This window comes from Anabas testudineus, chromosome 3 (assembly GCF_900324465.2).
Source record: "Anabas testudineus chromosome 3, fAnaTes1.2, whole genome shotgun sequence".
In the NCBI taxonomy this organism is placed as follows: domain Eukaryota; kingdom Metazoa; phylum Chordata; class Actinopteri; order Anabantiformes; family Anabantidae; genus Anabas; species Anabas testudineus.
The window spans coordinates 25,304,001-25,327,377 of record NC_046612.1 but is presented as its reverse complement, the minus strand read 5'-3'; the positions used below and the strand labels follow the sequence as shown (position 1 = coordinate 25,327,377).

Below are 23,377 nucleotides of genomic sequence, written 5' to 3'. Positions count from 1 at the left end.
AAAAGAATCTGCAAACAGAAATAAAGCTTTCTCTGACCCTAATCTGATCATTTAGATGGGAATATCTGCACTGCAAACAGTATAAGTTACATACTGTAGCTTTAGATTTAATGTATTTTTAAACATATTTATTTAATCAATCAATCTCTAAAAAAAGGCTTTCCAAAGTCATTATATTTTTCTGATAGTTTTAAGTAATCAGTACTCTGCATGTACTCGTACTGCAAAAAATGGTATTGATGCATCCCAATAAACAATTGTTAACTACAACTACATATAAAACGATATCTAAACATCTTTTTATTTTTTCCTGAAGTATGTCCTAACCCCTTTTGACTTTAACTCTTGAGCTACCTTGTTAACTGCTCATTTTTACACATTTTAAATTGAGATTTACAAGCATAAACTAGAAATTTGATGGTTAATGTCTGACAAACACTTCTAAATTTGCATGTTAACAAAACTACAGTCTGTTAATCTGTGAGCCTGTACTTACATACAGTGGTCCATTGAGCTAAATGCTAACATCAGTGAACAAAACTGCACACGACAATGTGAACATCCTGATGATTAATTTAGTCTGTTAGTGTGCTTACATTTGTAGTATTTGTTCTTCAGAACGTTTCTCTGTGCTGCTGTAACAGAGATATTTGCCCTGGAGATCAATAAAGTCTAGCTTGTGTCTCTCAGTGCGAATACTGGGCTCAGTGCTAACCGTTTGTAAATTCTTAAGAGTCAAATTTTAAATGTATTTCCTGCATCCTCTTTGTAGCTCTGCCTGGCTTTAATATCATTTCAGTCCAGTTCTCAGGAAATTAAATAATCTCACTAATCTCACTCAAAGTGCAGTGTTGTAGCATCTTTTTAAAGGAAAAAAAAAAGAATGTAAAAAATAATACGACAAGAATACTGGCTGCAGAAAATAATAGATAACTACAAAAATTAAGGTATATTATAAAATAATATTTTCCTCCTTCAAATGATGATGTCATTTCCTTTCTTTATCTTTGTATATGGGGAGAAGAGATACTTCTCATATTTTAGAAACTGACTAAAATTCTGGATGGATTTCATTCTGAACAGTCAAAATATTTAATGAATCCTCATTGACTCAAATGGTTGCATCATTACTGAAAGGCACTAGGTACAAGTGAAGGCACTCGGGTTCACGTGGCCTCACGTTAAGCACAGACTCTTTGTTCAGCAGTATGTTCAGTCATAACTGCTATGCTTGCCATGCATCGTTTGTCTGCCTAATGGGGGCATCATATATTAGTGATCAGCAACACAAAATAATGAGAATTAAGGTCAGTGTCAAAAATTCCTATCAGTCAACACACAGAACATGTGGATGTTTTGGGGTGAAGTCCACTGTGTGCGTATAAGTTCCCATCATCACATCCTATCTGCTGCAAGAGAAGCCAAGTTAAACAGACAACAGAGGGCAAATTTAAAGTTCAATCTTCCATTGCCTCCAGGTCATATTTCAGTTTCCGTGTGTCCACAGTTAGGCAATCTGCCTCTTCAATCAGTTTCTGTTCTTCTTCTTCTTTTCCTGGCAGCAGCTCTGATCACACGGTCAAAAGCTCGGAATCAATAATGTAATACGCTGCAATCTAGATGGTTGGATCTACGAAGTCTAGCCTGGCAAATCCTTTCTGAAAAAGACAAAAGCACAGAGTAAATAGTGGTTAACAATATTATCATCCATGAACAGATGACCATATCCCTTTCATATCTAATGACTTGTAGCAGCTTCTTCTCTTAATCTTTACTGCACCCTGTGATGAAGACAGTTTCTTCTGTAAACTGTGTTTCCCAGGGTGTGTCCCATAGCTTTGCCCTCTCAGGTGGGGCTCACGTCTAGTTTAGTTTTGGTTATAGTTACACACAGCATCCAATTGTGGATAGGGCTGGGGTTGGGTTCAGGGAAAAGCTAAATTAATGAGAAAGCCCTCATACTTAATTTTTCTTTATGTATATTCTTGTCTGCTTACACAAATGATCTTGACTTATTATTGTAATCTACTGTTTTCTGGTTTAACTTGCTATGTTTCTACAAGTCAACAGTAATTCATTTCTTTACATACAGATGTGGAAAAAATTGTTGGTATCCTTCTATTAAAGAAAGAAAAACCCACAATGGTCACTGAAATAGCTTGAAAGTGACATAAATGATAAATAAATATGTACTGAAAATTAACAAAAAAAAATCAGACATTTATTTTGAGTTGTGGTTCATCAGAAACATAATTAAAACTAGTCTTTCCAAATTGATGCTACCTCCAGAAAAGACTGACAATAAATTGGCCTTAGGAACATGTTAAACTAAAGTTCATCCTGTATACTTCATAGGTGTCTTGAAACTTGTAATCAGTCAGTCTGTCTATTTAAAGCGTGAAAAATTCTTGGTGTGTACCACACTAAACATGGACCCCAGAAAGGTAAAGGTCAATGGTACTTTAGCAAACTTCCCAGGACATGGCTGCAAGAGACAGATACTATGAATGGTAACCAAAGATCTCTGAATAACTTCCAAAGAGATTAGAGGTGAAACCCAAGGTCAAGGTAAATCAGGTTCAGATCACACCATCAGTCACTGTTTGAGTCAAAGTGGACTTAATGGAAGAATGGAAGTCTTCTTAAATCTATGAAATCTCAAGACTATCGTGGTCATTGTCGTCCAACAAGATAATAACTCAAAACACCCAAGAATGGACTATTCTGAAGTGGCCTTCTATGATTTCTGATCTAAATCTTATTGAACATCTGTGGAAAGAGCTGAAACATGCCATATGGAGAAGGCACCGTTCAAATCTGAGACAGCTGGAGCAGTTTGCTTGTGAACCAAAATACCTGTTGACTGGTGCAGAAATCTCACTGACAGTTACAGAAATTGCTCGATTGCAGTGAGCAGCCTCAAAATATTAAGTTAAGGTTATCATTATTTTTGTCCAGGCCAGTTTCATTTGTTTTGTTTTTCTATTTTCTGTTGAACCACTACTCAAAAGCAATGTCTGATTTTCACAAGTTAATTTTTAGTAAATTTTCATTATTGTTGTTTTGCCAGTTGTAAGTACCAACAGGGTAAGAGTACCAACAATTTTGTCTATGTCTGTAGCTAGCAGACAGGGAGCAAAATTTATTTTAAGTCACAACACAACTTTGGTCCAATATTCATGCCACATTAAGTCACCAGCAACTCCTGAGAGACGTATGTACATACATGGCTCTTTAGTTGGTAAATCCTTCTCTACTTTCACCAGCTATTCCCTGACTTTGAGCATACTGGGATTATATCACATGTGCTGAAAATGTTTGGTTGCCGTGCAGACACTAACATCTTTCAACAATCCAGAAAAAAGCCATGCAGGCATGGGGAGAACATACAAACTCCACACAGTCAGACACCCAGCCAACTGGTGGATTCAAACACAGGTCCTTGAAGCTGTGAGGTGACAGAGCTAACCACTACACCACCATGCTGCCCACTGTTCACATCTGTCTTATTATTTGCTTGTCAGCTGTGATATACTTTGTATTGGATGCTCCTGCACAAGATGTGCTGTACAAATACAAGTTTGATATATTGATAACACAGAAAAGTATTGACACGTGATATCAGTGTTCATCCTTTCCAAATTTAACTACCCTTTTGCTTTTTATCTAAAGAACTGATATTTTTATACTGAACTGCCCTTTAAATTCCGATAAACAATATTTTTACAATAACAATGGATCTAATGACTGTATATACACTAATATGACCATTTTCATTCTGGCAACCATCTGTTTTCTAAATATTTTCAAATGGAGCAGTTTGTTCTTAGACTTGAGACTTGTGAAGACAAAAACAAGGGGCGTGTGTTGTGTGTATGTGTGTTTGTGTACATGCCAAGAGTTGCACAAATTTTAGTTCGAAACCATAGTGCGAGGGCTTCTCTGCACCGTAAGGACATTTTGGCCCATCCTCAAACTGTTTCTGTGTTGCAGGGAGCGATGACTGCCAATTCCACTTAACCAAACTCTTCTCCTGCTCTTCCCAGAAAACACAAAAGGGACAAACGCAGAACGTCTCAGCCAAATTCTCTGAATTCCTGCTGTGAGGGGTCACTCAAACTAAGCCCAGACCTCAGTGATGATAGACAGAAGTAGAGTAGTAGGAGATAAAGCAGGGATCCTCACAAGAATGCAGTGGAGTGTGGGCAATATGTTAACACAAATAAAGGTTTTTATGTTATAGTGATTGCTTTTGGTGTTATTACCTCTTGTATTAAGAAAATCCTGTAACAGTGGCAATTAAAGGATTACGTGTTTTAGCACTGTTTTAGGAAGGTTTCTCAAATCAAACCAGATTAAAACATACACTCCCCCCCCCAAAAGTATTGAGGCAGTGAGGCAAATTCTTTTTTCTTTTTTTTTTTTTGTGCTGTAGAGCAAAAACATTTATCAATATATAGACATTTAATAAATAGATTAAACTAGATCTGCTATAAATATAGCACATCTCTGAATTCTGACGATTGGTTTCCAACATGAATTAAAGCAGAAATGATGAATGATTAAATGACTGAAAGGAGAATGCTTAGAGCAACAAGTGCACTACCACCGATTTCTTAATGTGACAGATTGATAGCCACCCCAATGTAGAAAGAACTTGAGTAACTCTACAGTGTAATTGCTTTCAGCTACAGAGAAAATATTTGCATTGGCAGAGCCAAGTTTCCCTAGATAAGGACTGGATAGAAGCTAACGAGGTCCAGGCTTCCAGAGCAGAGTGAAGGAGGGAGAAGGAGATTCAGCAGGAAAAGAGGAGTGCAGGTCAAGAAGGATTTAAAAAAAAAAGACAGATGTGTGCAGACATAAACTAGAAAACCATCTGGTAGAGATAAAACTTAAAAGCACAGTGTCAGCCAACACCCACACATTCTGCTCTCCACTTTAAGTCCAGCCTCATGTTTTCATTCACACACGCAGACATATTCAAATTCAATGCAAAGGAAATGTTGTGGCTCAAATGTATTTGTAACACTTTGAAAGGGTGATTACATGCTGCATATGAGTTTTACTACATACTGTGGTGACAATGCCACTTGGTGATTTATTAATAATCCAAAAGCGCTCCTCACTATCCCATCTAGTTCATTCTTATCATTTGTTTTTCCATAGGACAAACACACACATACACCGTCACATTATGTAGGAGCTATTTAGGTATAGAAAGAAGGTGACCAAGTGCTTCAGATGACCTACTCCTCACAATCATTTCACCTAAATAAATCTCAAGCAGTTGCGGATGATTTGGACAGCAGCGTGAAAGGAAAAGCAGCCAACAAGTGCTCAGCATATGTGGGAACTTGTTCAAGATTGGTGGCAAAGCGTTCAAGAGGCTGGCTGAGAGGGTGTGTGAAGCTCAATCTAAAATTTAAAACACATTTAGTGTAAGATTGTGTGTTTGAATTCTTCAGCATTCATTAGCAGTAGCATTCCAGTAGGTGGTGCTTTGCTCGCAAAAACACATCTGTACATTGACCAATATATTACCTGTAGGATGCCGTAAGCATACTGTAGATTACAGCACCATTAACAGTCATGATTATTTGTTTAGGCCAGATTATTATAGTTGTTGGAAACTCACGTTACATATTTTTAATTAATTTTAAATGTTGGTTTTAAACAAACAATGAATGCTGGGGAACCCACTAATATGCTAGTTTTGTTTCTTTAAAAACCTAATTTAATAGATTGACCGAACTGGCAGAATTACATTCATTCAACTCATCATTTCAATTTGGAACATCTAATGTTTATAAGGCGTGACAGAAAAGAATAACATCAGCTTAAAAATATAAAACACAGATATTTATTATTATATGTATATTTTTTAAATCAGTTGATTCCAAAAATTCCCACGTGATGGTTAATGAAGACCTTTGTGATCTAGTTTCTGAGCCTTAACTTTAGTTCCCCAGAGTCCCCTGAAATGGTGGCTGCCAGGTCACAAAACAGTGACAGTCTTACAGAGAGCACTGAAAGAATGGTGTTCTAGACAAAAAGCCCTCTTTCAGGCAGCTTGTCTGTCGTATAATGGATGTACTTCACACCATGGTGCTGCTCGCACACAAACACAAACATAAAAGAGGTGAGCATAGTCAGATCAATGGAGCAAGAACCGGAGAAATAAGCACAGAAGCCCTCACTTCTGGAACAGAAAGTGCCTTTTTACTCAACACATTTGGTGCAGTTTAAACATTATTTGGCTCATTTATATGCTTCCAAGTTAACTTTGGCGTGCTTCATTCCTGTGGTTATTTCACTGTGTGATATAAGGCACACAGAGATTTACAACAATGTGAAGTCTTGCCATAGGAATTGTGTATCACCATGGCAAGGAGCTCTACCTCCTGGGAAATTCAGTTTACAGCTTGCAGTCTTTGGTGGTGGAAACATTGGTGGCACTAGTCTGGTTTTATTATCTGCCATACTGGTCTTGCTGGTTTTTCCGGTTGAATTGAAGATGCTGCTATGTGTCGGGATTTAAACATTCTGTGAAGATTCAATTCACTCATCTATCAACAATGCAAAATAAGATGGTTGTTTCCTCTGTCTTTTGGCTTTAATAATTCAAGTGCTTCTTGTTGGTGCTTAGTTATGTGCCTTTTTCTAAACAGCCATGTATAATATACTGTATGTGGGTAATTTGGTATAACAGTGTGTCTGCGTGTCTCACCATTCTGAAGTCTCTGTGTAGTTTGTTGTACTGGAACATGTTGCAGAGGACTGTTGAGGCAGCTGTGGCAGCTCTTAGAGCTCCAGAGCTAAACCAAGACACAGTGACAGACAGTGAGAAACAAGGAGGACTAATAAGCAGGAAATACCACAGAATAAGGAGAGGAGAGAAAGTCAGTATTACACACTTGACTGCTAAATAACAAAAGGGTGTCATTTTATGTCGCCTGTGGCCAAGGGTGAGAGCAATAACAGCTCCAGTTAATGTCCCACAAAAACAGGAAATAAAGGTCATTAAGAGGTCACATATCTGGTTTAACAAAAAATGTAGAACCTTAAAAAATCTGATCAGTTGTAGGGAGCATGAAGAAAATGTTTTCTTATAAACTGTAAACTGTAAAAATGGTATGTATCTGATTTACCTGAGTTTACGCATCCTGCTCTCTGAAGGAACATATCTGTCAGTTGAAGTCCGTTCATCTTACCTGTTATCATGGGATGTCTTGATGCCCTGCAGTTTTGGCACACCGTTTAAGTACAAGATGTCCCTTGCTGCTGAAGAACTGCAGGTGACCAGGTGATTGAGGGCCGCGCAGATGTTGACCACCACCTCGCTGCCTGGTGTTTTCTGGAGACCATCATGGGGCAGCTTGGACACCAGAACGCTCACCATAATCTTAGCTGCGAGGACAAAGAGCAAGCATTGGTCATCTTACAGGACAGATATTCTAATGCTCGTTCATACTATCTGTTAAACAGGCACTCCACCAATTTCACAACTTCGGTTACCTCATCATGAGGAGTACTACTACTGCATCCACTGTTTTTCGGAGCCTGAACCATTCAAGGAACTTAAAGTTTGGACATATTGATTTATATCACTTTTTAATCGGCCTCTCGCAAGTACTTGAGAGCTACAAATACTAGAAGCATTTTGTTATTACATCCAGTGTACCTCATAAACAAAAAACCAGACCAGTAGGTTTAAAATAACTTATTTAAACACCTCCAAATCTCATTCAGGAGTAAAAAGGAAGATTTAAGCTTGACAGAGATAGTGATTTACCTTATATCGAGATATCGAGATATATTTTTATATCAACAATGAAAAAAATCTTCTTTTTTTTTTTCATATCGCCCAGCACTAGCTAGCACACAATGTGCTGTGGAAAAGACCCTGCTGGTCCCAGTACTGAAGAGGACAAGCCCCAGTGTCTCCAACAATTACAGACATCCCACATAATGAAGGTTTTATAAGGACTGGTCATGGAATCCCTTCAACTTCTGGTCAAACCCTCAACACCACCTGTCCTGCCTTGCTAAGGCGGAAACGAAGAAATATGCAGGTCGACACTCCCATGATCTCCCATGATTATGGACTATCAGTACAATACATCCTCCTGAAGAACAATTAGGTGGGTGGAAGTTACAAATACCTGGGAGTCCACGTGGAATTATAAACTAGACTGGACCATAAAGTTGACAGTCAAAGAAAGCCAAAAACTGATCACTGCCAAAAGTTCCATAGAGCACGACAGAGGATCCTTTCCACCAGCGGCCACTGAACTGTATAACACCACAGTATGACTGTGACTGAAACTGGACAATTATATTATTCTATCCCGTTACGCTCAAGCACTAATAATTTAATATCAACGCCGAAGTGCAAAACACCGAAGCCTTATAACCAACCTTTCATGTCTTTTACCTCATTGTAACTGCAGCTTAACATGATTCATTTACAGCCTTCATCAACATAACATCTTGTTTGGTAAAGTGCTAAACTCTACTTGTATTTTCTCAAAGGACATGTACTCATTAAAGACTTAGCTCAAAGATGGGAATGAGTAACATCAACAGTAACATCTGTTGTTGGATGTGTAATTGTCAACTGTTGTTGGTGCACACCTTCATAGCTAAATAAAAGTAAAATGCAGACTATCAACTAAACTTCATGTTTTCAACTTTAACATATTATACAGAGGCATATTTTCTAGCTCTTAGAAGACTGAAACACCTTCAGCAGTCCCAGTTCGCGTCCTACCTGTGTGATCTTTGTTGGTGGAGTTTTTGGCCAGATTCCTCAGCAGGCCGGTCAAGGGCCTCAGCTCCATGTCATTGTTGGTGTCCAGGAGATCCAGCAGCATGGGTAACATCCTCTCCTGCTCTATCACAACATTACTCAGCACTGATGACCACTGGAGGGGGGTGGCACAGATCAGACATTTCATTTTGGATATTAGAATGTACATGCACAGTTAATATTACAAAAGTATGTGAGGTTCCTACCCTGGCCTCTCCTGCAGTGATATTTTGCAGGGCTCCTATGGCAGCCTCACGGCTGGTGGAGCTGATGTCATTGTTCTGTAGAACAAGCTTGTACAGCACCACCATCTTAGGGTGCCACAGCCACTCAGCCCCGTTCGGCTGTCGGGACACCTCAGACAGTACGGACAGATACTGGTTCCGCTGCTGTAGAGGGGGCCATAGAGAGAGAACTTTCTCATCTACCATGTAGTGACATCAAGTCAATTCTTCTACACAACAGTGAGTTTAAAATATTTTTACTTGTATCAGTTATTTGATGTTGATTTTCTCAAAGAAAAGAGAGTGATGAATTTTACCTGTGCATTTTTTTTGTTATACAGAGAAAAGCAGCCGATGTCCTCGCCGCCCCTTGAGGCAGACGCCCTCGTTGGACCCTCTAAACGCAGTCGGACTGAGGGAGGAAGCTCTGTGTACAGCTGGTAGGACAGATTCCTCATAACACACAACGAATTCTCCAAACCCTAAGCATAGAGACAGACAGGAGGATAGGAGACAAAAGAGGGTTGAACCAGACCACTAACTTTCTATCATGGGTTGATGACACTGTGCACAGCTGGGTCGAATAAGCTGGTAATCTCAAATGTACTGTAACCTTATTAGAATACTTGATGTCCTTGTTGATCAGATTACTGAAATACAGAAACATCTTTCTGATTTAACTACTGGTTTGTCAAACTTGAACCAATACTTACCAACATCACGGGTGCACACGTGTGTTTGCATACACCACTGTAAGGCTTACAGTAGTACAAGACAGTAGGACTGGTTCTGGTTTGGTGAGCTGCAAATGGGGACAAATAGCCACAGCCCTGCTTCATTCACAGAATTGGTCCAGATATTAGGTTTTGTTTCCTAGTGTTCTTTAGAGGGAAGGAGAGGCTGAAAGTTTGGGATTTGTAATTACTGTTAGCTGACATCATTTGATCCCACGTGAATGGCCAAGCTGGAGAAGTCCAACATTCCTGGACAGAGGTCAGTCCAAAACAGGGCACTGGGAAAATAGCATGTAGGTGAACATTTGGATCTATTGGTCCTTACTTTGGAGCTTCCATGGGCCATTGTTAAGAGATAAGACTCAGAAGGAGATTGGCATGTTTGGTAGCCCTCGTTTTAATGTGCATGGAAATGCAAGGAGACCGTTGTTGTGTCAGACAGTAAAAATACAGTAAAAACTACATTTTTAAAGTTCTATAATGTATTTTCAGCCTTAAAACTATGAACATCCCAGCATATGCAAGAAGGGTTTGTGTTGATGTTTAAAAGAATAAGTGAGTTTTCAATTATCTGCCAGTTGGTTCACTTGTTGTTTTTTATGTTGTCATGTCTCTTGCTTTGTTCTTGTGATACTTTGTTTTCTAGTCAGTTACCTGCATATATCATATCTTGTTATAATAAACTCTTTTTTATAACTTTTGTTACTTCTGTCTGGCATTTTAATTGGGTCCCTCAAAACTGAATCCTCACAGTACAACCTGGCCAACATGGACCCAGCCAGCACAAAGAAAAGAGCCAAGAGTACCGCTACAGTGAGAGCACCTCCCTCTCATGACTTTAAGTTTGACTCCCCAGGCCTTATTTCTAGTTTTCCCATATCCTGGGATGAGTTTGGCATTACCAGAGAATTGTTTTATTTGGACCCAGCATTTCTGTGTCTTTTCTAGAAGGACAACCCAGTGTAGCTATAACCGTGGCCTGCTCCCGTATAATCCGTGTATCATCCGTTTTTCAATTTAAAATAAAAAGGCAAAAAACAAAGAAAAAAACACTTGCTTCTTCATTTTTGTTTCCAAAAGAAAGAAACTGTCCGCAGGACCATGCACACGCTGGTAAAAGATGTATCTCCTAGTTTATCTACGACTACAGGGGTTTATGTCGTCATAAAGTGCAAACACAAAACAGTCCAGTAGCATGAGGGGCAGACAGGGTAGCAGGGGGGCAGCTAACACGGTGTGTTTGCACTTTATAAAAGTTTCTGCACCAGCTCTAGTACTAAGGCACCGCTTATCTGACTGCTTGGGCCTCTGACACCCCGATGCACTGATCTACTAGGCTAGTGATGAAACTTCTTTCTTTTATTATTTGTGTCTGCCATTTTAATTGGGTCCCTCAAAACCAAATCCTCACAGTGTGACAGGTTATGCAGATCTCAAAACCTTATAATGAGCCACTAACTGTGCATCACTGAGATATCAAGTACTGAATCGAGCTACAGGAAAATGTCACTATGCGATTCATCCAAGTGAAATTTAAGTGTAGCTTTCAAGTGAGGAAATGTAATAAGTACTTACTAACACTGATAAACTCTTCCAAAAACAACAAATAAAGGCACCGTGGGTGACTTTGTTGCACTGAGTAACATGTTTCTTACTATAAACACACACATACACTCAAAAACAAAACAAAACTCTCACCAAAACACACTTTCTAACTGAAGTTAGAGAAAGATTGTGGTTTGTTGGCAAAAACAAATCCATTGTGTGGGTAGATTGTATTTATATGTGTTAGTATCAAATGTGGGGACTTTTTGTCCGTGAGTGTTTGTGTCTGTGTATTGATCAAGCTGTAACACAATATATAACTATTGCACATGTTGTGATTTTAAAGGATTTCTACCTGAGGAGTAGACACGTGAGTAAACAGTCATATGACTCAAAGGCTCAAAAGCCAGCAGCCATTCTCACAGCTGTGTTCACTGGCCCTGGTTGAAAGCAGAAGCAGCAGGAGATCAGTGAACAGAGTACGCCTTGGAGTCAGTGAGAGGAGAACATTTGTATTTTTTTGAGCCTATGAAGGCAAACAATGACCGGTCATAACTATTGTGGGGACGAATTTCTAATTTTGATCTCCCTTGTTCCATTGTGTAGATCACATATTTGACACTGTCCCACCCCCAGCTCTCACTACTCTAACAGCAGGACTAATAACACATTGTTGATTTTGGTCTTGGATCTTGGGATTTGTGGAAAGAAAAATATAGACAAAAAAAAAAAACACAACCTTATTCTCTTACTACATACAGTGCAGCCTTTCATGTTGTTTAGCCTCACTCTGTATCTTAACCTCTAGTGGTTCGTGGTCAGAGCAACTGACATTTTAAAGGACCTGTCAGTGTGGTGTGCTGCAGCCACAATGACTGTAGTGGTTTTAAAAATCAGACGTTGTTATTTACAGCTCCTAAAATGTCACGTGTCAATTTGAATGTCAGGATGTTAACAGCACAGGACTTACCTTATCATCAGCACGCTCATCTTGTTGAATGTAGGACACCAGAGAGTCCACCAGGCCTCGCATGTCCCTCATCTTCTGTCTCGTACGGTCATTCACCGAGCTCAGGTTCCTGTGCATGTGCGCACACACACACACACACACAAACATGCAGACCTTAATAGGATTCTGCCCATTTTTTTTCCTCAAGTGTAACTGATTCTAACTTCTGGGTAGATTTCTACAAAATCCACACGCTACACGAAGGTTATGAATTAAGCAGGGTGTTCTGCAGTCACCTTAGGCAGCCAGTGGTGTTGTAGAAGATGTCTTTCTCAGATGGGGATAGTGGGATGCTGCGGCACAGAGGGATCAGCACTTTCTCTGTCAGCTCTGATAAAGCTTCTTTGGACAGTTTCTCCTTCAGGTTGTCTCTGGAGGACAGATTCCACAGGATACCTGCAGCCACAACCTATTTTTAATGTGCTGTCTGAACAACTTCATGTAGTTCACACACGAGTGATCCTGTATAACACCAGGACTGTGAGACTAAATTACACACTGGGAGAGCAGGGGTCAAAGCAGTCTGTACCCAAAAAGCATTGTCACCTGTGATGGTCTTTCGAAGCTCCTCATCAGGTTCACTCAGTATGCTGATGAGACGTGTCACTCCGCCTGCATCTATGAGTACCACCTTGTTGTCAGAGTTCTCGTAGATGAGGTTCCTTGTGGCTCCGGTAGCGTAGCGCAGCACTTCTTGGTTGTCACTGGAGAACAGTCGGACCAGCGCTGGAATGCCATGCAGAGCACGAACCTGAGAGAGCAGAACCAGCGCACCATATACTGTAAATACACACACGGTATGCGACCACAGTTGGACTCACACACATATGTCAAATCAATGTCAAATTAACAAGGAACACATAGAACACACATGTACACACACAGATAACTCACTCCTAGAGTTACCTGACCAGTGAAATAATGAAGTAAATTTAAAGGAACGTTACCTGGTTTTTGGCGTCGTTGCTATGGTAACATTGGTGTTGTATGTATGCAGCTCCCAGAACTTGTAATGCAGTGTCTGATTCAGACAGATATCTGACAGCTGTGGGCATGTCCAGACCCTGCATCCTGGGTGCACACAAACACACAAACACACAAACACACACACACACACACACACACAGGCATTTACATGCAGGTCATAATAGGATTCTGCCCAAATTTCAGGGAAATGAGTAGATACTCTGACTTACTCTCCCAGTGGGTCATTGCTGTGTATCGATGCTCCATCTAAAACATCCATTCCTTTCCCGACACTCCTCACACTGCGCAGTGACGCAGCCCTGTGCAGAGGAGCTTGGTACTGCCCCGCCCCGATGACTTGGTTGGTTCTGGACATGTGCTTCTGCAGCTGTGTTCCCCAGCCATCCCCTGCCACGTGGAGCCCCCTGCCAGTCCCCATCCAGCCCTCCTGGCCAAAGGCAGAGTTCTGCTGCTGGTAGTGCTGCTGACGGTTGGTGATACGACTGATGGTGCGATGGGAGGGGCCTTTGTAAGTGTACTGACACGGCAGCTCCTCTTCCTGGCAGTAGCCTCTTTCCTGGGCCAGTATCCCACTGAGGCTGCGCCGTAGGGTACCAGGGGAAGGCTCAGTGATCCGGTAGGACGCATTCTCTGGATGAACCAGCACAGTGAGAGGAAGTCCCTCCTGGTCTGCCTGGCACAGTGACTTTGAGCGTGTGCTCCTACTGTGTGACTGAGAGGTCTGGAAGGTGCTCTGTACAATGCTGTTTCCTTTATGGCTCCTCTTGGAACTGCTTTCCACAGCAGAGCGTGAGGAGAACCCAGAGGTATGAGGGGGTACTGTTGCCACCTGCAGTGGGTGGTGTGAGGAGATAAAAAGTTAGCAGACACACAACAGCATGCAAAGATAAAGATTTTTTCGGGATTTCTGATGTGAAATTGCAACTTTTCTTTGTACTTCATTGTGTTGTAAAAGAAGAAGAGTACAGAACAGCAGATGCAAGAATTTATTTCTTTTTACTTAAAACAATATATATGATGTGAGTGAAACCATCCTGGACAAAAGAAGAATGGTAAAAGAGATGCCACGTTCAATGGCTCTTCCTTCTCCTTCACTGAAACCAGGTTACTGAATGAAGCAGGAAGCTTTTGTATTGTTAGACTGGCCAGTTAAAAGCAACGTCCTGTTTATATTCTTCTTCTGCCTTTTCATTGTTCTCAAGCTCTCTCAGCTGTGTTAGACATTTTCCTTCTTACTGACACAGAGATAATTAGACCAGAAAGGAAGTGTTCAAACATAGTACAGGCATCCATGCATGTGTGCATTTGGACACTTACTGGTCAGTTTATTACACACACCTGTACAACTTGTGCAAGGTTTTAATTTCTCCATTTATAAGTTAAAACTGTCAGAAAGGTGCTATTTCTACTATGTGTTTATCACTGATGTCATAGTGTGTAGTGGGGTCGTACTGAAGTGCATAATATTAAGAGGCGTTTCTAACGTTAGGTAATCAAAAATCTGGAAGTTTGTTTTAAACCCGTCCGACAGTCTGAGAGCTCGTGTTCTGAGAGCAATCATGTTAGCCAAAAATCTGCGGCCAGTCTTTAGAAAGTGTTCATCAATATCACAGAAACTGTAATTTGACAGTTAAATAAGTAAATAAAATAATAAAACCCAAATAATTAAGCCAGGGACATGGCTGGAACTTGACTCCACTATTTCTAAAATCCCTACATTGGACCAGATCTCTGTAACTTCCTTAATGAGTCAGAAACTACAAAAATAGGATAAGAAACAGTAGCTGCTTTCAAATTTTAAATAAAATATTTAATAGGTAATTGGCAAAATTGATTGCTTATTATTATAAGAGAAATAAAACTCCCCAAAGAAAACCCTACAGTCAAAATAGACTCGCAGACAATGAATCCTCACAGCACCTCATTGTAAAGCTCAGTTCACGCAGTGTAAAAACCAATTGCCTTAAGCAACATTAAATGTGTCTTAAATCGACATTATTACTGCACTGATCTGCACTGCTCTGTTCTTTTAAATGTTTTCCCATATGTGTTATAGTGTAATACTTACAGCCATGACGCGGCTGGGTGTGTGTATCATGGATCTGGAGCTGAATCCATGGGTGTGGTTAAAGCTCTTTGTCTCAGGAAGACTGTAGTCTAGACAAAGACAAGAAACACACAATGAAATGTAAGTGTTTTTATTTTTATTCAGATTCATAAAAAAAAGGCATCTTATGTAGTCCTGATTTATTGATACAAGCACACATACAAACAAAACAACTGCAAAACAGTTTGAGGGAATTAAATGTCCATTCCCGGCTCACTCTGGGTGAATGATGTCACTAGTTTACTACTGAATGAATGTGTACCCATGGCAACCTAGGCAGGGACACACTTATAAAAAAGACAACTCTGGATGCACAAGGGGTTGCATTTCTCCTCCTTTGGTTGAAGCTAACAACTGTACCTCACTTCAAGCCTTGTGCCAAGTTTGCACGTTTTAGACATATCATAACTTTTATAAACTGCTTTTCCTTATACAGCTGAATAAATCATCACTTTACTGTGCTTACTTACTGTTACGTGACGTGTGGATTAACACTGGACAACATAAAGTATATACATACATAGATCATTAACATGTTCAGTACTTGGTGTTTGTTGATGAAAGTGCTCTCATATGAACCTGATCATTCTGTTCAGCTGCTGTTAGTTGTTAAATGTTAAAATACTCCAAAAATGTTTTGTTGGATTCATGTCAAGGGGCGGGCTGAGCCAGGTCACAGTTTTCACATTTGTCCTTCTTTAAAATCTCCTGTGTTCAGTATCCGGGTTAACAAACACACTCCCACCTCCGTGTTTTATGGTCGGCACAGTGAACTCACTGTGGTGGTTCTGGCAGGTCATGTGAAACACACTGAACACTTGAACTTATCCAAACATTTATTTCAGTTTCATCTGACCAAATGCTGTACTGCAAACACTCATCAGGCTATTGCCTTGATGACCACTGCTCTTTGGTACAGTTTAATATTGTTTTTGTGCTGTTTTGTGAGCAGTGGTTGTCTGAGTTGGTGCTGTGTGGGACAGTCAACAACCTCCTCCACACTAACTAATGAAAATGAAAATGAGTTACATATTTGTAGACTTTGAGCAACTGACCATATGAATAAGCCCGGAGCCCAGGGCCAAAAGGTCTTGACTGGGACAACCCAAATACTCATTGCATTGTGCTGTGGTTAGTTCCTGGGTTTCTTCAGTGAACAATAAACAGGTGACCTGAAAACATCCTTCCATCCACTATCTTAACCACTTATTCTCTGAAGGGTCATGGGAACGCTGGAGCCTATCCCAGCTGTTACTGGGCAAGAGGCAGGGTACACCCTGGACAGGACACTAGTCCACTGCAGGACAGACATACAGACACAGACTTTCACACTCACAGTCACACCTAAGGGCAATTCAGAGTCACCAATTAACCTAACATGCATGTCTTTGGAAGTGGGACAAGGCTGGAGAACCCGGAAAGACACAGGGAGAACATGCAAAGGCACCCTGTCGACCTGTGGATTCGAACTAGCACTAGAACGAGCATGATTAATATATACATTGTTAGTTTGTACTTTTAGGTTGTAATTCTAGTGTGGAGAACCTAAACTAGGAGAAACTTCAACACTTGTGAATGAGGTGCAAAATGATTTACAGAGATTATTTTCGGTGCAGGCTCTGGCCCCTCTCCTTCGGGCATAAGCATAACCCCAGTCACTCTAGTCTCATCTTTTGATTATCTCAAGACAGCATGTGCTATGTTGAGATAATGTACACTTTGTGTTCATTTTGATATGAAGCAAGTCTCCCCTTGCTGGAGATGTGTGCTGTGAAACATAAAAAATGTTAAGAGTGCTATATTTGAATGACTTCATCATGTACATGTTCATTATCTTATCATTTATGTTTTTACATTAAGGATGTTTGTAGAACAATGACTGAGCAAAACTACTGTACAACAGATTCAATTCCCCTGAGTTGGAAACTGAGCTGCTCAGACTTTGTAAGGGCAGGGGGGAGGAAGGAAGGAGGTGGGATGTAGGAGATGTTGCTGGGTGGGGTGCTGGGCTGCATGCCTGAACATAAGCATCACCAGGTCAGAGGTCAGAGAAGCTCTGCTCACACACACATATACCATAATAAGTTGAACACACGTAGCATATAGCCAGCAAAATATATCAACGATCAAACAGCAACAAAACCACACATTACATTTAAATACACTTTTTTCTTTGCATCAGTGTGAGTAAGAAAATCCCTCAATTCATATGATTGTAAATTACTAATAAAAACTCCATTACTAATTAATCAATAAATGAGTAATAAGTTGGGTCATGCCATATCCATTACTGAAAAAAGGCAACAACCCTCTAGCTTGTCCACATGCTGACATTTCTGTCCACAGTGAAAACTACCAGAGCTCCACAGCTGTCTCCACTGTGTCTTAAGGCGATGGACTACCAGATGGGAACTACTGAAGCTAATGGGGGAACATCATGATGTGTAAATCTCCAACACTGTAGAAGGCGCTGTGCACCAATCTGCAGCAGCACACACTTAGTCTGCTGTAGAAGAAGAATTAAACCACGGGCACGACCATCAGCGACTAGTCAGTATCTGTTTGGGCACTAAAGCGTGCGACGTGCATTGTCACTGACTTTTGGTGTGTAGAGTGGAGACCAGGTGGAGATGGATGTCAAAATTATGCAGCCCTAATTGTGACACATGGCCTGAATACATTTAATCAGAGGTGTCTTACTGAATCACAGTCTTTTATTCATTAGCTGAAGTTGTCATAAATGGGTTTGGTTCATCATTTCTGGTTAAACCTCATTTATCTTACAAAGATTCTGACATTCGCATTATTGTGGGAGTCATTCTCATGTAAGAACACAAGCTGCATACCCTCTAGAGCAAACTCATTCAGATATGAGTACTGACATTTTTGTAAAATAACTGTTTACTGCATTTTCTTCAATTCTACAGCGGCATAGAATTTTATTTACAATAAAAACGTACATTATCAATATTTTGATAAATATAAAGCAGCATGGATATTTTAAATTAATTAACACTACGCTAGCACTTTAGTTCACATCTCACAACATTGCCATTAAATATGATGAGTCACTTCCCCCTCGGCCACCACCACAAAAGGATGTGGTTCCTGACACAGTCCTGGGACCAGACAACAGACTTTTAGCTCCACAGCAATTATTTGCTCGTTTTTGAAAAAAAAAAAAAAAAATCTGATTTTGAGTAAATGTTAGGGTCACAAATGACTAAAGATTTCTCAATATCAACATACATATAACTATTTATATATATATATATATATATATATATATATATATATATATATATATATATATATATATATATATATATATATATATATATATATATATATATATATATATATATATATATATTGATATTGAGAAACTGAGAAATCTTTAGTCTTAATAGATAAAGATATAAACAGATTTTTAAAAAGTGTGGGAGAACTCATCTTTCTGGAATTCCTGCTTTTCAAGGTGTATATGAAATACAGCTGATCTATTTACTGATAAAACACTTTTTGAATATGACACAAAACACCCACACACCATGAGAAATGCAAAATATGAGATTGCTGCAATCTGTTTAAGTAAAGTTGAAGCATGTTTTTAATCAGAGCTTTATGCCTGTGATTATGGCCCATCTTCCAAACCGAAACTGTTTTCTCTTTGGCTTCTGCAAAACAAGAAGCCTCTGAGTGATTTATGTGTGCAGCTCCTTTCTTTCACCATGGTCTCCATTACGGGGTTGTGGTATCCTGCCAAACCTTTCACAAAACTATGTTTTCTCTATACAGCTCCAGTCCCATTATATAAAAAAAAAACATCTTTTTCCCAGCACTAGTCTGAACTCTATATCCAATACCTTCATTCTGCAATGTTATTGACTCCCCACAGCACAACAACTCCATTAGGAAGGTTTGGTTTTTTGGTTTCCAGTCATACCAATTATTCATAGTAAGCTAATCACATTTATAATTAATATCCAGATATAAGCAAGCAAGACAGTGAATAAGCTGGTTGTTCGTTCAACAATGCGACCTGGGTGTCATCACTGCACATATAACGGCAGGAATGGGACAGACTAAAGGAATGGGACAGACTAAAGAAACGCCTCCTGTCATTATGGCGCATAATGACCTTGTCATTGAGGGTGGCCACATTACTCACTTGTGTCTTTACGCCCTTTGCTTCATATTGTACCTCACTTGAATGCACAAGACACAAAACAAAGGTTTTGGGGCAAACTGGATCTGATGCTTTTACAACATTTAAAACTACAAGGGTTTTTAATTATAACTAACATATGGTTGCAAACACATTATTTTACAGTATGTCACAAGACATAAATCTACAAGAAGTTCTGTAACTGTTGCAAATTTTTTTTCCAACTGTCAAATGCATTCATATCTAATTATATCTCATTTTCTCTGATGTTTAGCTCTCAAATTGTAAGGCCCAGTGAAAACTATCAGACAGCAGGCCTACCAGTGCAGTCCAGGCGAAAATAGACTCTGATAACATGCTGTGAAGATTGGAAAGGAATGTTAAACACACAAGGTGGTCAGTGAGTTTAGGACGAGAGTCAAACCACACAACAGCTAAACACAGTTTGATTCTGTCTTACTCTCTTTCTTACATGTACCCGTCCTCACAAGCATCTCCTCTGACTAAGTTTCCCATTATTCTGCTTCACCCTGTCCGTTTCCTTCGCTTTCATTTTAATTGTGGCTGGACTGCACCCAGATTATGCTCAAATCAGACCACACTGTGTAAACTTCTTCCAAGTTTGCCAAACCTCACAGGCTTATTCAACTACAAATGTCTCCCAGACTTAGGTCACAGCAGGTATGCACTGACTCAGATCTCATGACTACATGAAAATAAAAGCCATTTCACTAAAACCTCCCAAAAATATTCTAACCTAAATTTAGTGGTTTCGCATGTGTGACTCAGCACATTTGGTCTGAAATATAATACTAGAGTTATTGCACAGCTAACTGACAACTCAGACTTTGCTTTGTTAGAAGACATTGTCAACTTCCATGCTGTGTCCTAAGTGGAGAACGATAGAGTCCAGCATACAAGCAGTTCATTCAACTTTGAACAATTGTAACCTTTATTCAAACATTGCTTTCATAGAAATATGCTCCATAACAAATCCTAATGTGCAGCGTTTCTGTCAAAGTTACCCAGTTACATAGACTCATTAAACAGCCAGACAGTATATTCCCTTTTAAAGGTTTTGGAGTGAGGCTCGTCCTTCTAACCAATCAGAAATGTTATTTCTGTTATTTTAAAGTTTGAAGAAGCCAGGTTGCTTAGCTTTCTAATAATGAATGTGCATTGTTCTTATAAATAATTGTAATACTATGTTATGTGGGATAATTAGCATTAGCTGTCTGCCTTCAATACATTTAATACGTTTACTAATGGTAGATGACTGTAGAGTTAAAACTAACAGCAACATGTTGACCTGAGTCAATGCTGATTAAAAATGATCTAATTAAAAATGATAATGTTTAATTAACCATAACTCAGTTTGACTTTTTAAGCATTAGTGGGTTTTTTCTTTATTTTGTCTAATTGACTTGTGCCATCAATCAGTGAATTATGTGTCTAATTAGATTTGTCAAAGTCCTTTAGCCTCCTAAACTTACTTGAAATTCCACTGTTTAGATGTTTTGGGAAATCTTGCCTTTATTTCATAGTAGTATAGACGCACACAGTAAACATTGGACAAGAGAAGGGGTATGACATGCAGCAAAGGTCCCCAGCTGGACTTGATGGGACTGTTAGGTCACATGACGTGAGCTGTACCCATTTGGCTACCTCAGTACTCAGGAAATGCCATTGTTACTTAACAAAAACAGGAGCTTCAGTCTAGTGAAAATTGATTTGTGTTGATATGCAGTTAGTCATTACACTTATGAAAAAAAACTAACAGAAGCTCTGATGTAGTTTTTATTCCTGGCTCTCATTTGGGTCATGTTGAAGCCCTGTTGCCTTATCAGACAAAAGAATGGGTAGCAGTAAGTGTAACGGGGGGGGGGGGATGCTCCATTCCTTCACGTACTTTCCCTGGAAACGACTACCCGGCCTGCACAGATGTGGACAATCTGATCTTTGCGGACTGACCTTTGGCTGACTATCACAACCCTGCACACATCAGGGCTGAGACCATGAGGTGTTCTTAAATATGTGTGCTGACCACATTCTGGGTTAAACATGTTTAACATAAGCAGTTATCTCTGAAAACCTTGTGTTGACTGGAAACTGTGATGTATTCCGTTTTCCATAGAGGAGGAAAAACAGGAAATGACCAGGAAATAACACTGTTGCAGGTTCTCATAGCTCATAAACACAAGGTTCAAAACTGAACCACTATTCTGAGCACCTTTACATACACCACACTATTTAACAGCGTTCATGAGAAATATTTAACAGTCTGGGCTCTGTGGTTTGGGAACAATGATCTAAACCGCTTTAGGATAATACAGGGATGTTACATGTCTCCGAGTGCATCTCAACCATGATGTTTGAGCTGATATCAGAGAGAAACTGAGACTAACACAGCTCAGGAGTTTCTGTTTAGTTTCTCATTGAGTTAAGTTGCTGTGATAGCCAGAAAGTGATGATCAGCTTCCTGTCATGCTATTTGCGTAACACATTTCCCGTCATGGTCACATCTGTTTTTGTTGTTAAAAGAACTGTCCTTGACTGTAGGAATAATTTGTGTATTCATTTCCTACAGGTTGATACATGAACCAATCAATTGAACGTTTTAGCACATTCTCCAGAATGCCGTTTCATGTAACTGACGTCAAAGGGTTTTAGGTCCTCAGAATAAAATCCCCCTCTGCGTTCTCATGGAATAAAAAAAAGTGGAGCAAGACCACAACATATAGAGACATGGTTACCACTCAGACAGGGGACACAGGTTGATCTGTGTAACAGGAACAAACAAGCTGAGGCACAGAATATTAAACTATGGTATTAAATATTATGCAGTTAAACTCATTATGGGGACATTACAGAACACTGTGGTGCAGTCACGAAGGAAACAAATATAACACGCCATTTCATCCAGGATCATCAAACAGGAGGCTATAGGACCAACAATGGTTCAGCAAACCTACAATCCAGTCTCAACTTGTGCAAAACAAGGAGCTGACTGACAAAATAAATCAACAGCTATTGTAACGATTAACTACATAGGTTATTTATGAAGCGCAACTGCCAAACATACTGGTTTCAGCCCCTTGTGCAGTGTGGTTGAGTTTGTGTTGTGGTTTGATTCCAGAAACAACTTTAACAACTTTTTAGTTTCAATAGCACTTTAAATAAATTAAACCAGCTTACTGCACTGCTGACTGGATGTTAATGCTGTATTGATTTTTTTTTATTGACTCTGTACGTGTTATAGGATAATATTTATATAGTGGTCTGACACTGACTCAGGGGAAGTTAAAATACCATAAACACATAATGCTCCATCTAATTGACTGAGCTTTAAGTTGGAAACACCTTCTCATACAGCAGCTTTTAGTTTTCTGCAAGCTTGGTTTTCAATTAACAGGTGTGTTATTGTTGAGGTACTACTACACAGTAAACACCACTGACTACTGCAGTAATCCCTGTTGAGGCTTAGAGCATCATCAGTCCATCATTACTCTAATCTACATAAATCCACATGTCATTTCACTGAATCGGTGTGTTCAGTGACGGACAGCTGTAACGACATGCCGCTCACCTGCTGATCCGACCAGCGAGTCGTCCAGTCTGGTCAGGGACAGGGACTTTTTCTCAGCCAGCCGCATCCTGACCTGCTCCCGGACCCTCCTGGCTTTAGCCACCGGGTCCGCAGAGGGGCCGTCCGAGGGAAGCGCATACGCGGTGCATGAGGAGTTGGGCTGCAGCGCGGACAGAAAACAACCCTCCGCCATCAGTGCGCTCAT

At 39.9% G+C, this 23,377-nt stretch overlaps 1 protein-coding gene across 1 annotated transcript; it reads right to left on the bottom strand.

The window, feature by feature from the left end:
• On the bottom strand, positions 1 to 23,377 carry pkp3b (plakophilin 3b). The gene is made up of 13 exons (XM_026378460.1): positions 23,173 to 23,377; positions 15,380 to 15,468; positions 13,521 to 14,140; positions 13,272 to 13,395; positions 12,871 to 13,075; positions 12,561 to 12,720; positions 12,286 to 12,394; positions 9,354 to 9,518; positions 9,019 to 9,201; positions 8,774 to 8,927; positions 7,215 to 7,410; positions 6,731 to 6,818; positions 1 to 1,658 (listed from the first exon to the last, which is right to left on the bottom strand). The coding sequence occupies exons 1-13, from the start codon at positions 23,375 to 23,377 to the stop codon at positions 1,617 to 1,619; spliced, it is 2,340 nt and encodes a 779-aa protein (XP_026234245.1). The 3' UTR covers positions 1 to 1,616.